The 18,319-nt window shown below is 43.0% G+C and overlaps 1 protein-coding gene across 9 annotated transcripts in view; it reads right to left on the bottom strand.

The window, feature by feature from the left end:
* The window catches only part of LOC100659162 (peptidyl-prolyl cis-trans isomerase E), a 28,242-nt gene that overhangs the window by 1,943 nt on the left and 7,980 nt on the right, over positions 1–18,319 (bottom strand). For all 9 annotated transcript variants that reach the window (XM_064281775.1, XM_023554563.1, XM_003415517.4 and 6 more), the window contains 4 exons: positions 16,139–16,239; positions 13,706–13,829; positions 7,801–7,986; positions 134–276 (listed from right to left, as the gene is read on the bottom strand). In XM_064281775.1, the coding sequence (XP_064137845.1) occupies positions 134–276; positions 7,801–7,986; positions 13,706–13,829; positions 16,139–16,239 (554 nt within the window). The remainder of the gene's footprint in view (positions 1–133; positions 277–7,800; positions 7,987–13,705; positions 13,830–16,138; positions 16,240–18,319) is intronic.

An 18,319-nucleotide genomic window follows, 5' to 3' on the forward strand; every position in this document is an offset into this window, starting at 1 on the left:
GCTGCTTAGGGTACCCATCCCACCTGCCCACTCCCACCCTGGAACCTGTCCCCTCAGAGGGAGCGCCCCTCAGCTCCCGCACAAGGCTGTGCACCAAGGGCAGGGGAGGAGGAGGCTCGTTCCGACCACCTACCTCAATCTGCCGCAGGATATCCAGGCCTTCGGTGACCTCCCCAAACACCACGTGCTTGCCATCCAGCCAGTCTGTCTTGTCACACGTCAGGAAGAACTGGGAGCCGTTGGTGTTTGGACCGGAGTTGGCCATGGAGAGAAGGCCTGAGGGAGGGAACAACCACACTGGCTCCCTGTGCCCCCGGCTCCCAGCCTCGGAGGACATCTGTGCAGACCTGTCTATGGCCCTGCAGCCAGGCAGGCTCAGAAACTGGACGCACAGCCCACTAGGGTGTGTTCAGCTTGTCATTCATTCAACTAATACTGATTTGTTCTTTCATTTATTTCACAAATATCTGTTAAGTGTCTACTTTATAATCAGGCCCCTGTTGAACCCTGGGGACAATGGTGAGCAAAACAGTCCCCAGCCCTGTGGTAGAGCTCAGCCTAGTGAAAGAGTCACTCAAAAGATAACTGTGGATTTATCTCAGGAATGCAAGGCTGGTTTAACACCCAAAAACCAATCAATGTAATACACCAAAGCTACAGAAGAACAAAAGCACATGATCATATCAATAGATGGTGAAAAGCATGACAAAATCCAGCACCCTTTCGTGATAAAAACACTCAACAAACTAGGAATGGAGAAGAACTTCCTCAGCCTGGTTCTTCATCTATGAAAAACCACATGGTAAAAGACTGAACACTGTCTCCCTGTGATCAGAAACACACAGACGTCTGCTCTCAGCACCTCTATTCAACACTGCACTGGAGGTTCTAGACATGGCAACTAGGCAAGAAAATGAAAAGGTGGCATCTAGATTTAAAAGGAAGATGTAAACTATCTGTATTCGCAGATGACATGATCTCATACATAATAAATTCTCAGAAATCCACTAAAACACTATGAGAACTAATAAATGAGTTCAGCAAGGCAGCAGGATACAAGATTAATATATAAAAGTCTATTCAGTTTCTATACACTAGCGATGAACAGTCTGAAAATGAAATCAAGAAAACCATCCCAATTATAAGAGCATCAGAAAGAATAAAATACTTAGGAATAAATTTTTTTTTAAAGTATCAAACTTACACTCTGGAAACGATAAAACATTGTTGTAAGAAGCTGAAGACCTAAACAGATGGAAAGATTCTATGTTCATGGATTAGAAGACATATTATTTTTAAGACGGCAATACTCTCCAAATTCATCTGTGGATTCAAGGCAAACCCTATCAAAATTCCAGCTAGCTGTTTTGCAAAAATTGACAAAGTGATCCTAAATTCATATGGAAATGCAAGGAACCCATAATAGTCAAAACAAGCTTGAAAAAGAAGAACAAAGTTGGAGGACTCACACTTCCCGATTTCAAAACTTATTACAAAGCCTCAGAACTTAAGAGGGTGTGGTACTGGCATAAGAAAAGACACAGAGAATCAATGGAACAGAACTGACAGTCCAGTAATAAACCCTTACATTTATGGTCGGTCAACTGATTTTTGACAAGAGTGCCAAGACAATTAAACAGGGAAAGAAGTCTCTTCAACAAACGGTGCTGAAACAACTGAATATCTGTGTGCAAAAGAAAGAACTTGGACCCCTTCTTCACACCACACACAAAAGTTAACTCAAAATGAATCAAAGAGCTAAAGCCATAAAACTCTTTGAAGAAAATTAGATATGACACCAAAAGCACAAGTAACAAAAGAAAAAACAAAGTGGACTTCATCAAAATTCAAAACCCTTGTGCTTCAAGGGACACCATCGAGAAAGTGAAAAACAGGCTACGGAATGAGAGAAAACATTTGCAAATCATTTACCTGGTAGGAGACTTATATATGGAATATATAAAGAATTCAGTGATAAAAAGAAAACCCAATTTAAAAAATGGGTAAAGGATTTAAATAGACATTTTTCCAAAGAAGATACACAAACGACCAACAAGCACACGAAAAGATACTCAACATTATTAGTCATCAGGAAAATGCAAATATAAACCATAGTGAGATACTATTACACCAAACCAAAACCAAATCTGTTGCCATCTCATAGCAACCCTATAGGACAGAGTAGAACTGCCCCATAGGGCTTCCACACACGAAAAAAAAAAACCACACTAGTTGTTTTTTTTTTTTTAGTTGCAGTCAAGTTGATTCTGACTCATGAGGACCCCATGTGTGTCAGAGTAGAACTGTGCCCCATAGCAACGGCTGACTTCTCAGAAGCAGACTGCCAGGCTTTCTTCCGAGGCTCCTCTGAGTGGACTCAACCTTTTGGTTAGCAGTCAAGTGCCACACACACACTAGAATGGCTGTAATAAAAAAGACAGATAATAACAAGGATACAGAAAATTGGAACCATCATGTATAGATGATGGAATGTAAAATGGTGCAGCCGCTTTGGAAAACACACTGGCAGTTCCTCAAAATGTTAACAATAGAGTTATATGACCCAGCAACTCTGCTCCTAAGTACAGACCCAGGAGAAATGAAAACACATGTCCACATAAAATCTTGTACACAAATCTTCACAGCATTATTTATAATAGCCAAAATGATTAATTTATGGATATTACTGAAAGCCCTGGACTGGATGTGTTTGCCTGGGCCAGTGGTTCTCAATAGGGTAATACTGGAACTTGGAATGTATGAACTATGAATCTAGGAAAATTGGAAATCGTCAAAAATGAAATGGAACACAAAAACATCGATATCTTAGGCATTAGTGAGCTGAAATGGACTGGTATTGATCATTTCGAATAGGACAATCACGTGGTCTATTATGCCAGGAAAAACAACTTGAAAAGGAATGGCGTTACATTCATTGTCAAAAAGAACATTTCAAGATCTATCCTGAAGTACAATGCTATCAGTGATAGGATAATATCCATATGCCTACAAGGAAGACCAGTTAATACGACTATTTCCAAATTTACGCACCAACCACTAAGGCCAAAGATGAAGAAACTGAAGATTTTCACCAACTTCTGCAGTCTGAAATTGATCTCACATGCAATCAGGATGCACTGATAATTACTGGTGACTGGAATGAGAAAGTTGGAAACAAAGAAGATGGATCTGTAGTTGAAAAATATGGCCTTGGTGTTAGAAACAATGCTGGAGATCACATGATCAAATTTTTCAAGACCAACAACTCCTTCACTGCAAGTACCTTTTTTCAACAACATAAATGGTGACTAAAAAAAAAAAATTTTTTTTAATTTTAATATATGTGGACCTTGCCAGAGGAATACACAGGAATCAAATTGACTACATTTGTGCAAAGAGACAATGAAAAAGCTCAAAATCATCAATCAGAACGAGGCCAGGGGCTGACGGCAGATCAGATCATCAACTGCTCATATGCAAGTTCAAGGTGAAACTGAAGAAAATTAGAACAAGTCCACGAGAGCCAAAGTACGACCTTGAGTATATACCACCTGAATTTAGAGACCGTCTCAAGAATACATTTGACATTTTGAACACTAATGACTGAAGACCAGATGAGTTGTGGAATGACATCAAGGACATGACACATGAAGAAAGCAAGAGGTCATTAAAAACACAGGAGAGAAAGAAAAGACCTAAATGGATGTCAGAACAGACTCTGAAACTTGCTCTTGAATGTGAAGTAGCTAAAGCAAAACGAAGAAATGGTGAAGTAAAAGCTGAAGAGAAGATTTCACAGGGTGACTTGAGAAGACAAAGTATTATGATGACATGTGCAAAGACCTGGAGACAGAAAACCAAAAGGGAAGAATGCTTGGCATTTCTAAAGCTGAAAGAACTGAAGAAAAAATTCAAGCCTCGAGTTGCAATACTGAAGGATTCTACAGAGAAAATATTAAACGACATAAGAAGCATCAAAAGAAAATGGAAGGAACATACAGAGTCACTATACCAAAAAAAAACTGGTTGACGTTCTACCATTTCAGGAGCTAACATATGATCAGGAACCAATGGTACTGAAGGAAGAAGTCCAAGCTGCACTGAAGAAACTGGTGAAAAACAAGGCTCCGGGAATTGACAGAATACCAATTGATATGTTTCAACAAATACAGCGCTGGAAGCGCTCACTCATCTATATCAAGAAATCTGGAAGATAGCTACTTGGCCAACCGACTGGAAGAGATCCATATTTATGCCTATTCCCATGAAAGGTGATCCAACTGAATGTGGAAATTATTGAATAACATCATTAATATCATATGCAAGCAAAATTTTGCCAAAGATCATTAAAAAGCAGCTGCAGCAGTATACTGACAGGTAACTGCCAGAAATTCAAGCTGGATTTAGAAGAGTTCATGGAACCAGCGGGGTATCACTGCTGATGTCTGCTGATGTCAGATGGATCCTGGCTGAAAGTAGACAATACCAGAAAGGTGTTTACCTGTGTTTTATCGACTATGCAAACGCATTCGACTGTGTGGATGATAACGAATTATGGATAACACTGTGGAGAATGGGAATCCTGGAACACTCACCTGTGCTCATGAGGAATCTGTACATGGATCAAGAAGCAGTTGTTCGGACAGAACAAGGGGATACCGCATGGTTTAAAGTCAGGAAAGGTGTGCATCAGGGTTGTATTCTTTCATCATACCTATTCAATCTGGATGCTAAGCAAATAATCCAAAAGGATGGACTATATGAAGAAGAACAGGGCATCAGAATTTGAGGAAGACTCATTAACAACCTGTGTTATGCAGATGACACAACCCTGCTTGCTGAAAGTGAAGAGGACTTGAAGCACTTGCTGGTGAAGATCAAAGACCACAGCCTTTAGTATGGATTACAGCTCAACATAAGGAAAACAAAAATCCTCACACCTGGACCAAAAAGCAACAGCATGATAAATGGAGAAAAGACTGAAGTTGTCGAGGATTTCATTTTACTGGGATCCGCAATCAACGCCCATGGAAGCAGCAGTCAAGAAATCAAAAGACACATTGCATTGGGCAAACCACCTGCAAAAGATCTCTTTAAAGTGTTGCAAAGCAAAGGTGTTACCTTGAGGACTTAGGTGTGCCTGACCCAAGCCATGGTGTTTTCAGTCGCCTCGTATTCATGCGAAAGCTGGACAATGAATAAGGAAGACCGAAAAAGAACTGACGCCTTTGAATGGTGGTGTTCGTCAAGAATACTGAATATACCGTGGACTGCCAAAAGAATGAATACACCTTTTTTGGAGGACGTACAGCCAAAATGCTCCTTAAAAGTAAGGATGGTGAGGACTTCATCTCACATACTTTAGACATGTTATCAGGAGGGATCAGTCTCTGGAGAAAGACATTATGCTTGGTAGAGGGTCACCAAAAAAGACGAAGACCCTCAATGAGATGGAAAGACACACAGTGGCTACAAAAATGGGCTGAAGCGTAACAACAATTGTGAGGATGCTGCAGGACCAGATGGTGTTTCATTCTGTAGTGCACAAGGTTGCTATGAGTCAGAACCAGCCAGACAGCACCTAAAAACAACAGGGACTACCTGGAAATTTCAGGGTATGCTTTTTGTTGAAAGAGCCCTGATGCAGAGTGATTAAGCAATTGTGGTTCGAACCCCCCAGCTGTTCTACAGGAGAAAGATGTGGCAGTCTGCTTCCATAAAGATTTAGCCTTGAAAACCCTACGGGCCAATTCTACTCTGCCCTATAGGGTTGCTACAGGTCAAAATCAACTGAATGGCAACAGGTTTTTGTTGTGATACCGGCGGTGCTGGTGACACAGTGCTTAAGTGCTTGGCTGCTAACCGAAAGGTAGGTGGTTCGAACCCACCAGCCACTCCACAGGAAGAAGATGCGGCAGTCTGCTTCCATAAAAATTTCAGCCTAGGAAACCCTATGATGCAGTTCTACTCTGTCCTACAGAGTCACTCCGAGTCAGAATCGACTCAAAGACGGGTTTGATTTTGTTGTTTTTTCCACTGGTGACTCAATGGCAGTGAGTTTTTGGTTTACTAGCTTTGGTGGCATTAGTGGGTAGGGGCCAGGGAATCGAGATGCCCAGCAATATCCCACCCAACGAAGAGTTATTCTAAATCTTCTTGGACTTTCAAGTTCCCCGACAAGCGTTCACGTAGGTAAGAAAAACTTGTTTATATGATCTGAGCCTAGAGGCTAACTCCATTTTATACACGATTAAAAAGGCATAAAGAAAATCAGGAGAGAGAGATGCTGTGCCAGCCAAGTGAAGAACAAGGTCCAAGGAGAGCGTGATTAACAGTGTCAAATGCTGCTAAGAGCTGGGGAAAAGGGCTGAGAACTGACTGCTGGCAAGATGAAGGCTGCTGGAATCCTTGAAGAGAGTGAGATAGGGCGGAGATGAAAGCATCGCTGGAAGCAGTGAGCTACATATCTCTTTTAAGAACTTCTGCCAAAAAGGGACTAGAGAATTGGAGTGGTAGCTGGAAGGGGAACACGGATCAACAGAGAGTTGTTTTATTTGTTTTAAAGACTGGTAACACTGCAGCATGCTTCCACACGGATGGGAATGAGTGAGTCAGTGCGCGGGGTAAAACGGAAGACGCAGGACAGGGAGGAGAAGGACCCAGGGTCCCAGGGCAAGGGCCGGCCTCAGATTGGAGCCGGGAGGTTCACCACTGTCTCAGGAAGGCAGGCAGATCAGTGAGGACCACACAGGCAGGTTAGCGGCTCTGCCCACGGGAAAACATTTTCGTTCTCTTTTGATTGCTTCTATTGTTCAATGAAATAAGAAGCAAGACCATCAACTGAGAGTGTACAAGGGCAATGCTGGAGGTCTGAGGAGTGAGGAGAAGAGAGTTAACTGGAGAAACCTGAAAGGACCCTGGGCAGTGCTCAAGGCGCCCTTATGACTTGTATTTCTCAACTCAAAGGGGACTAGTGAGCACCGCAGACAGGGAGGCTGGTACTGGGTGAATATGAGATCACGAGAAAGGCAGTGGGGCTTGAAGGCCTAAGTAAGGAAAGTGTGTACGGTGATGGATCCCAGGATCCAAGCAAGGCCAATGCAGAAGCGTGGACATGGGGGTGGACAGTGGGTACGGGCTAAGTATCCAATGTATGCCAACTATGAAAGCCTCTGAGAGGACATCACTGTGACAAAGGATGGAATCTGAATAATCACTGTAGATTAGATAATAGCACTGCGTGTGAGTTTTCTTGATTTTGATAGCTCGTGCTGTGGTAACATAAGCAAGTGCCCTTGTTCTTAAGAAATACACACTGAAGCATTTAGTGATGAAGGCACATGAGGTCTCCAATTTATTCTCGAATGACTCTGAAAAAAATGTGCATTGTCTATAAATATATAAAGAAAAAGAGAACTAGAAAATAATGGTCGCAAATGGAAACGACTGGTGAATCTGGGTGAAAGGCTTATAAAAGCTCCTGTGTGGTTCTTGAACCTTTCTGTAAGTGTGAAATTATGTAAAATAAAGTTACAAAAACAATCACAACAACACACCACTGTGGTATCAGAACCAGGCTTCTATGATCCTTTCTCTTGTAATAAAAAGAGACTTATATGAACTTGAATAAAAACACACAAAAAACCTTCATAAGCCCAAAGCTTACTCCACCCCAGCAAGGCTGAACACTGCCCACATGTTCAGTAGCTGTGACTCCTCAGAGCTGCACCTGTCATTGCGTCCTCCACAGCATTAACCCTAGCCCAGCCTCAGTCACCACAGACACCAACTGGGTCCTACCTGGTCCCGTGTGTTTGAGGATAAAGTTTTCATCATCAAACTTCTTCCCATAGATGGACTTGCCCCCGGTGCCATTGTGGTTCGTGAAATCGCCGCCCTGGCACATGAACTGGGGGATGATGCGGTGGAAGCTGCTGCCCTTGAAGCCAAAGCCCTTTTCATGGGTGCACAAGCAGCGGAAATTTTCTGGGGTTGAGAAAGAAAAAGACATTGAGGTAAATGAAAAATATCTAACTACAGACTTAAATTCCAGCTCTCAGAATCTAAAATATGTACGTATTATCTTTATTTACATTAAATATTTACATGTGGTTCTGCCACACAAGTAGACTGAACGGACCAGGGGACAGAATAGAAAGTCCAGAAAAAGACTGAGGTACATATGGGAATTCCGTATTCGATAAAGGCTGGCATCTTAAATCATTGGCGCAAAGACGAATTTTTTACACAATGGTGTAGGAACAACTGAATAAATACTTGAAAAAAGACGAAATCGTATCATAGCTCACCCCATGCCAAAAATAGAAATGTAAATATAAACAAAAAAAATTTAAGGACTAGAAAATAGCATGGGTTGGAGTCCTTATAGCCTGGGTGTAAGAAGCTGTTGTTGTTAGGTTCCAACTCATAGTGACCCTGGGTACAACAGAACGAAACACTGCCCAGTCCTGTGCCATCCTCACAATCGCTGTTATGCTTGAACCCATTGTTGCAGCCACTGTGTCAATCCATCTTGTTGAGGGTCTTCCTCTTTTTTGCTGACCCTCTACTTTACCAAGCATGATGTCTCTACTAAGACTCAAAATTCAAATGCAATTAAAAAGAAGGATCCAACTACATAAAAATAAAAACATTTTTGCATGAAAAAATGTTCTGACGCATGCCACCGCATGGATGAACCTTGAAAACATTATGCCAACCAAAAGAAGTCAACTGCAAAAGGACACACACCACGTGAGCTCACTTACATGAGATAAATAAATATACAGAAACCAAAGAGGATCAACGGTTACCAGGGATGGGAGTGAAGGGAAGACGGGGAGCTTTTCTGGGGCCCCTGAGGTTATGTTAATGGTGGTGGGATATTTTGGAAAGGGACAGTGATAATGGTGGCACAATATGAAAAATGTCATCAATGTCACTGAATTGTAAACATGGAAGTTGTGTTGGCAAATGTTCTGGTATGCATGTTGTGTATATTTTCACTACGAAAAACAAATAAAACTTTTGCATGTCAAAAAACACCATAATCAAAGTAAAAAAAAAAAAATGACAAACTGGGAGAAATACGTTTGCAAGATATATCATAATAAAGTGCTAATATCTTAAAAATTTAGGGGAAAAAAATGAAAAACCTAATTGAAAGAAAAGGCAAAAGACATTAACAATTTCCCTCCAAAAATGATACAAAAATCATTAAATATATAAAAAGATATTCCACTTCACTCTTAATAAGAAAATGCAAATTAAAACTACTTTGAGATTCCATTTCTCATCTATCAGATTGCCAAAAATGGAAAAGCTGGACACCACAATCTGTTAGAGAAGTCAGGGAGCAGGCGTGCCCACGCACTCCAGGGAGAGTACAGAGTGATACTGCCCCTGCGAAGGCAATCTGGCAATGTCTGACAGCTGTACATGCATTTATTTACGCTTTGACCCAGTAATCCCACTTCTAGGAATTTACCAGAAAGATATATCTCTAATAATATGAAATTCATACGAACAATGTGGCATTATTTGTAATTTCAAGATAATGGGAACAACCTAAATGTCCACACACAGCAATCTGGTTGAATAAACTATGGTACACCCACACAAGCAAGGACTGTAAAAATGAACAAGGAGATCTCTATGAACTCAAATGAGAAACATTCTAAAAACAACTGGCCTACAGTCTTCAAAAATGGCAATGTTATAAAAGACAAAGGCTGAGAAACAGTTCCAGACCGACTGCCACTGTTGCTCCGTTGCCTTCAAGGTGATTCCAACTCACGGTGACCCCGTGTATGTCGAAATAGAACTGTGCTCCATAGAGTTTTCAATGGCTGTAGTCTTATAGAAGTAGATCGCCAGGCCTTTCTTCTGTGGCACTGCTGTGTGGATTCAAATCGCCAACCTTTTGGCTAGTGGCCAAGCGCAAACCATTTGCGCCACCCAGGGACCTGGTTCCAGACTAAAAGAGACTAAGTTGACATGACAATTAAACACAATGTGAGATCCTGGATAAGGGGAAGAAATGTTGCTATAAAGGCCAGCATTTGGACAATCACTGAAATCTGACTCTGGACTATGCGTTGTATCATAGCATTGTCCCAGTGTTCAACTTCCCGATTTTGATCACTGTACCATGGCAACGTAAGACGCTACCCTTGTTCTCAGGAGATGCATGCTGAAGTATTTAGGGGTGAAAGGTCATGATTGCTGTAATTTACTTTCAAATGATACAGCAAATAATAACAATGTAGAGGAGGAAGAAAAGGAGAAACAGGCAGACAGCAAGTGTTAATGGCAGGTGAACGTTGGCGTAGTTGGTTAAGTGCTACAGCTGCTAACCAAAAGGTCGGCAGTTCAAATCCGCCAGGCGCTTCTTGGAAACTATGTGGGGCAGTTCTACTCTGTCCTACGGGGTCGCTATGAGTTGGAATCGACTCGACAGCAGTGGGCTTGGTGTTCTGGTTTGAATGTACATCACGAATAGATGACTATGCATTACATAGTCTTCTTGCAACTTGGCCAGAGGCTTGACATTTTTTCAAAATAAAAAGGTTTTTAAAAAATTAAATGCTTATTCTTCATTTATCCAGTCACCACACCATAGGAAGGGGCAGGTCCATCTGAACATTCTGCAGCACATCACACTGGTCCACGGTATCAGCAGGACCATGATAACAGGACCAGAAGAATGAGATGTGGCACGTCCTCTAGAGACCTTTATGTAAGATGTGTGCTCCACAGGGATGAAAAAAAATCTAAAGAGGATTTAGAAGATAGTGAAGGTTTCAGGGGATATGACGGTATAGGTATCCAGGACAAATCACTGCATCTCATACCCCATTTCCCCCCACTAAGAAGGAAGCACAAGGCCCAACAGGCTTTTTCAAGATCTGCAGACAGACTACCGCACTTGAGAAAACAGCTCTGACACATTTGCTGAGTGACACCAAAGGCTGCCAGCACTGAGGGAGGCCCAGAGTCAGAAAGGGCTCTGAAGCAGGTCCAGGCCCAGCAGATGTATGATGTGAGAACTATGTACGGTGGGAAAAGACACCACGTGGTGTTTATAGCAAGCACCAAGAGGAGAATCACAATGTAGACCTGACGGGTTCTGGAGCAAGGCCCTGGCATCTGCAGCAGAGACTTCTCCACCATCTGAATGCAGTTCTTGGCATGGCACTGGGCCCTGCTGAGATGGAAAGCCTAACCACACGGTGTCAACTGACCATGTGGCCAAAGCTATTCATCATGAGTTGGGTTCTGTTAGACTCAACAAGACATAAGGTCTGGCAGGCCCAGCAGCAATCTACCATAAGACGGAATGGCACACTCAAGGTCAGCCGTGAGCAGGGCCAGAAGGCACGAACAAGCTACATGGCAGGTGGCCAGACCCTCCGTGTCACCCACTGTTGTACCCGTGTCTCTTCCTCAGATCATACCTATGGCCATGTGGAGGTCCCTTATGACCAGCTGACATAGAAGTAGAGAGGACAAGCTTGGTTCACTGATAAGCAGCTTGATATGTAGGGGCAAGCTGAAAACAGACTACTGCTGCACTACAGCTCTACTCAGGGGTGGCCCTAAAAAAAAGTGGGGATGGGAAATCCTCCCAAAGGGCAGAGCTTCAGGCAACAAACCTGGTTACCCGCATTGTGCAGAAAGAAAAGTGAGCCAAAGTAAGAATATATACGAACTCAAAGACAGTGACAAATGGCTTAGATGGCAGGTCAGTAGCCTGGAAGAAAACAGACTGGAAGAGGTATGGGGAAGAGGCGTAAGGATGGAACTATGGGAGTAGGCACACAGTGTGAAGATCTTCGATGTTTATGCTCACCAGACAATATTCACCAGAGAAGAGGTATTAAACAACAAGCAGACAGAAAGACTCAGCCAACTGACATCAGCCAGCCTCTTCTGCCCATTGCTGCCCCAAAAGGTACATGGGCAAAGCAGCCATGAAGACTAGCACGGAGGCAATGTAGGAGACCAGAGCATGGACTTCACTTACCAAGGCTATCTAACTACTGCTACTACCACACATCCAAATTACCAGCAGCTGAGACCAATGCTGAGCCCCCATCCTTCAGATCAACCAGCCACTGGATGGCATGTTGATTATATTGGATCCCTGCAACCCTGGAGGGGGTAGCAATTCATCTTGACAGGAATCCACAAATATTCTGGATACAGATTTACTTTTACTGTCTACAGGGGTTCAGCCAGCACCACCATTCAAGGACTTACATAGTGTGTGATCAAATGACATAGGGTCCTGTGTAACAAGGCATCAAACCAAGGGACCCATTTTACAGCAAAGAAGGTGTGGCAGTCAGCATCTGAACACGCGATCCACTGCTCCTTTCAAATGCCACACTGTCCAGATCTGACAGAGAGGTGGAAAAGCCTTTTGAAGGTGCACCTGCGGCACCAGCTTAGAAATGATAACCTGTGAAGACAGGCACAGTACACACCCTAAACAAATGACTGTTACAGAGTGCTATGTCCCTGGGGGTCCAGGAACCAAAAAGCAGAAGTCAGAGTGGCTCTGCTGATCACTCTACTTTCCATCCCAACTCAAGAAAATTATTATAAAGGACAATATTGGGACAAGTGATGAAATTTTGATATGGCCTTAACTTACCAACATTAAGTTTCCTAATTTTGATAGTTGTAAAAGGAATAGTTTGTTCTTAGGAAACACACCCTGAAATGTTTAGGAGTAAAGGGCCATAATATCTTCAACTTCCTCACAAATGGTACAGTGAAAAACACATATATTGTTTTTCTTTTAGCTGCCATGGAGTTGGCCCCCGACTCATGGTGACCCCATGTACAACGGAACAAAATGCCCAGACCCGTGCCATCCCCATGATCAGTTACCAATCAGACCAGTATGATCCATAGGGTTTTCACTGGCTGATTACTTAGCCAAAAAGAGAAAGGAAGTTCTGATACATGCCACAACATGGACAAGCCTTGAAAACATTATGCTGAATAAGTCAGTCACAAAAAGATAAATATTGTATGATCCCACTGATATGAAATATCCACAATATGCAAGTGCAGAGAGACAAAAGTTCATTAGTGGTTACCATGGGTGGGATGGAGGGAGGGGGAAAGGAGGCCACAATATTTAGGGGACACTGATCTTCTGTTAAGGGTGATGGAAAAGACTGGGGAATGAATAAGGACGGTTGAACACAATGAACGTAACTGTCACTGAACTATACGTGTGAAGGCTGCTGAAATGGCAGATGTTTGTTACATACGTATTTATCACAACAAAAAACTGATACACGCATATATATGCATGCGTGTGCACACACACACACATACGGAAGTATGATAGCATGGAGGGCAAAAAGTAATAAATGAGTAAAGGATAGATGAGAGTTTCTTATTCCTGTAAGTTTGAAAATAGAACCCAATTTTTAAATTACCAAAAAAAAATAAAAGCCAAACCAGAAGGTAATTAAAACGGTTTGTATTTTTCAATTGCTTACTCTTTCAAATAGTTCTAGAACTTCAACAATGCCGGTTCTGTCTTGTTTGTTACTAGATGCTGGGATCTATGATGCCCGAGACGGACTTAGGCAGAAACAGTGGCAAGGGCCCGGCATTTCCAGCTTCGTCCCCAGCCTGCTCAGCCACTGGCTCCCAGCCATCCTGACCCCCGAGTTTTGCTCACCTGCTGTCATGGGAACAACGTCTGAACGCAGGAGCATCTGGAGGCGGCCAGCCGGCTTGTTCCCGATCTTGATGTCCATGTACACCTGAGGATTCGAGCGGGCCTTTTTTGCTGTGGGTTCCCCCTAGATGCAAAAGAAGTTACTAAGTTATAAAGGGTTCTCTGACTCCCCAACTAGGAGGGCAATTCTTCTGAACACACACCTAGAACACAACTCCAGTGAGCAGGCTGGGACTTTTCTCTGTGAAGAGGAGCGAGGTGCTGACAGGGAAGGCCTTGGGCCCCAACAGGGCTGGAACAGACAGGGCACACAGCCACTGTACCCAGCTGGACCTCTAGTGACAGGGTACCTCAGCACCATCTAATGCAAGCCCCACCCCACAGGCAGCTGACTCATCAAGCGCACCCTCAGACATTGGCTTCACCCTAACCTGCAATCACAGAACAACATTTTCTGGCCCACAGTACACGAATCTCAACACTCTCACACCCCAGTGCACGCCTGTCCACCTTCCTCCAGTAAACTGACCCCTTTACATAACAATTCCTCCTCTCTGTGCTTAACCCTACGTGTTCAAAGGTTGGCCACAATGGAAGCAAGGTGGGCCTAAATGCTGAGAAGACAATGGAGGACATGGGAGCCTTCTTTGTGCTTTAAGTGGACAAGGCTGATCAGAGCATAAATAAAATATTCAATACAAGCCCTTCCACTTGTAGTTACCTCATTTGTAGTTTGGACTAATATTTCAACATATTAACATATTGAAATATCAGGCCAAGAAACAGGGTTAGGAAATAAGTGGAGTGGCCCCTGCCCTTAAGGAACTAGCTGTCTAGTAGGGGAGGGACAGCTACAAATGTGAAAGGCAGCAGAGATCCTGGAGCTATACAGCCTTGCTTCAGATCTCAACTCCACTACTTACTAGGTGTATAACGCTGGGCAAGCTATTCAACCTCACTGTGCTCCAGTTTCCTCATTTGGAATTGGAGATGATAAGACTTAACTAAAAGGATTGTAATTGGGGTTAAATTATTTGTAGTACCCTCAGAAACTCTCCCTAACATCAAATACACAATATTTAAGCATTTAAGTAATTTCAACGTAATACATTGAATACTAGGACAGAGGGTACTACAGGCGCCCAGAGGCCACGGGAGCGCAAAAGAAATGCTTATACTCAATTGGAGGATTCAGAAAAGTTTTCTGGAGAAGGAGGTAACTAAGCTATGAAAAATCAGCAGGAGTTAGCCAGGTAAAATAAGGTGAAAGGGCATTTTAGGCAGAGGAATTGCTTACGGCGCTGTCTAGGAAAATATAAACTTGTTTCTAGAGTGTAAAACAGGAATGAAAAGTGGAGAGATGGGTAGGGGTCAGAACGTGGAGTGCCCTTCTGCCCCCTGTGTTGGAGCTGTTCTCAGTCCTACAGAAGGGAGCACCAGAATGCTTGCAGAGAGAGATACAGTGAGCCCTGTGCTTTAGAAAGTGCCTCTGCTGCTAAGAATAGGAAGAGAACAGATCTGGGGAAAGGAAACCAGTTAGGAAGCCACTGTAATTATTCACTGGAGAAATGACAAGGCAAGACAACAGCAGCAGCAACAAAGAGGAGAGGAGAGGAGAGATTCAGGAAGATTTGAAAGAGAAAATCAGCAGGAAACGGTAACGTATTAGCTAAGAATTATAATGAGGGACCTAAGATGAGACTGAGGTTTCTGGTTTGAGTGACTATGTGGAAGACGGCAAAATTAACCAAGATCGAGCACCCAGGAAGACCAGAGTGAAAGGAGATGAGGAAATCCATTTGGGATATGCTTTGTTTATTTAAGGTGCCAGTGAGATTTTTCAGGCAGAAATATGTGGAACTCAGGAGAGAGGTCAGGACAAAGGAGAGAAATCAGGGAGTCACTAGCACATGAGCGTTATCACCTCAGACAGAGGACAAATGTGGCAGGAACTACACGGAAAGCGTGGAGACAGAGGAGCTGAGAGCTAAGGAAGGCACTAGAGAAACACCACTGTTCAGACGGTGGACAGGAGGAGGCCCGGAGAAGCACTGGTTAGGGTGGTGTATTAAGAAGCAGGAGAAAGGCCCGAGGCAGGGAGGGCCTTTGACCTGTCCACAGACTGAGGGGACAGTGCCTCAACCTTATTCTGCCTTCCCAGAATCAGAGCAAGAATAGGAGACATGAGTCTGGAGACTTCGGTGAGGGCGTGGGAAAGGTCAGGAGGACAGAGACAATGGTAATGAGGAGCACTCACTGTCCTCTCTAACCTCAGACTTCTGCCTCGCGTGACACAACCACGGATCGATACCAAGCACACATACAGCCCTATAAGCACACTTCTCCACTCAATTCACCCAGTGCCACCCACATCAGAGGTGCCCTGGGTGGAAGCACAAGTCTCTCTTCGGGAAGCACAGCCCTCAAACTTACCTCCTGAGTTTCTGCTTTGGCAGGCTGTGACCCTTCTTCCTCTTTACTCTCTTCAAGAGTCTTCCCTGAAAACTTCTTCAACCAGTCATCATCTGACCAAACTGAAAAGGAAAATCAAACACATGGTTAAGAAAGCCAAGCTATCAACACACAAAAACTAATTCAAAATGGATCAAAGACCTAAATATAAAACCAAACACTATAAAGACTGTAAAAGAAAAATAGGGCCAACACTATAGGCCCTAATACACAGCATACACAGCATACAAACTATAATTGCCAATACACAAACACCAGAAGATAAGCTAGATAACTGGGGTCTTCTAAAAACTAAACACTTATGCTCATCAAAAGGCTTCACCAAAAGGGTAAAAAGAGAACCCATAGGCTGGGAAAAAATTTGGGGCTATGGCAAATACAACAAAGGTCTAATCTCTAAAATCTACAGAAAAATCTAATACCTCTACGACAAAAAGACAAATAATCCAATTAAAAAATGAGCAAAGAATATGAACAGAGGCTTCATCAAAGAAGACATTCCGACAACTAACAGACACATGAGGAAATGCTCACTATCACTGGCCATTAGAGAAATGCAAATCAAAACTACAATGAGATAACATCTCACCCTGACATTATTGGCACAAATTAAAAAAAAAAAAAACAAATGTTGGAGAGGCTGCGGAGAGATCAGAACTCCTATGCACACTACTGGTGGAAATGCAAAATGGTACAACCATTTTGGAAAATGATGTGGCGCTTTCTGAAAAAGTTAGATACCATATGATCCAGCAATCCCACTCCTGGGAATACATCCTAGAGAAATAAGAGCCATCACATGAACAAACATATGCACACCCATGTTCATTGCAGCATTACTCAAAACAGCAAAAAGATGGAAACAACCTAAGTCCCCATCAACAAATAAATGGATAAACTACAGTACATACACACAATGGAATACTACGATAAAGAACAATGAATTTTTGAAACATCTCACAACATGGATGAATCTGGAGGGCATTATGCCGAGTGAAATAAGTCAATCACGAAAGGGCAAATACTATATGAGACCACTACCATAAAAACTCATGAAAAGGTTCACACACAGAAACAATCAATCTTTGATGGTTACTAGGGAGGTGAGGGGTAAGGAGGGAAAAATACTAACTAGACAATAGATAACTGGTAATTGTGGTGAAGGGTAAGGCAGTACACAATACTGTGGAAGTCAGCACAACTTGACCACGGTAAGGTAATGGAAGCTTCGTAGACACATCCGAACTCCCCGAGGGACCGAATCACTGGGCTAAGGGCTGGGGACCATGGTCACAGGGAACATTTAGCTCAATTGGCATAACACAGTTTACAAAAAAAAAAAAATGTTCTACATTCTACTTTGGTGAGTAGCTTCTGGGGCGGCCATCTAAGATACTCCATCTGGAGCCAGGGAAAATGAAGAAAATCAAAGACACAAGGGAAAGATTAGGCTAAAGGACTAACGGACCACAACTATCAAAGCCTCCACCAGACTGAGGCCCGTACAACTAGATGGTGACCAGCTACCACCACCGACTGCTCTGAAAGGGATCACAACAGAGGGTCCTGGACAGAGCTGGAGAAAAATGTAGAACAAAATTCTAGCTCACAAAAAAAGACCAGACTTACTGGTCTGACAGAGACTGGAAAAGCCCCGAAAGTATGGCCCCCTGACACCCTTTTAACTCAGTACTGAAGTCACTCCTGAGGTTCACCCTTAAGCCAAAGATTAGACAAGTCCATAAAACAAAATAAGACTAAATGGGCACACCAGTCCAGGGATAAGGAAGAGAAGGGGCAGGGGTGACAGGGAAGCGGGTAATGAGGAGCCCAAGGTCAAGAAGGCGAGGGTATTGACATATGCTGGGGTTGACAACCAATGCCACAAAACAATACGTTTATTAATTGTTTAATGAAAAACTAGTTTGCTCTGTTCATCTTCATCAAAAGTACAAAAAAAAAAAAAAAAGTCAAGCTGTCAGTCAACTGCTAATCAGCTCTATCCATTTCTTCACAGCTTGGTCAGCAAAGGAGAACATACTATTTGGCTCTCAGTCTCCCAAAGGAATGGGAAATGTTAGCAGAGGTGAATGCAAATAAGGACTAAGTCAAGCCAACAGGGAAGTCCCAGTCCTTGCCAAG

The sequence above is a fragment of the Loxodonta africana genome, chromosome 3 (genome assembly GCF_030014295.1).
Source record: "Loxodonta africana isolate mLoxAfr1 chromosome 3, mLoxAfr1.hap2, whole genome shotgun sequence".
In the NCBI taxonomy this organism is placed as follows: Eukaryota; Metazoa; Chordata; class Mammalia; order Proboscidea; family Elephantidae; genus Loxodonta; species Loxodonta africana.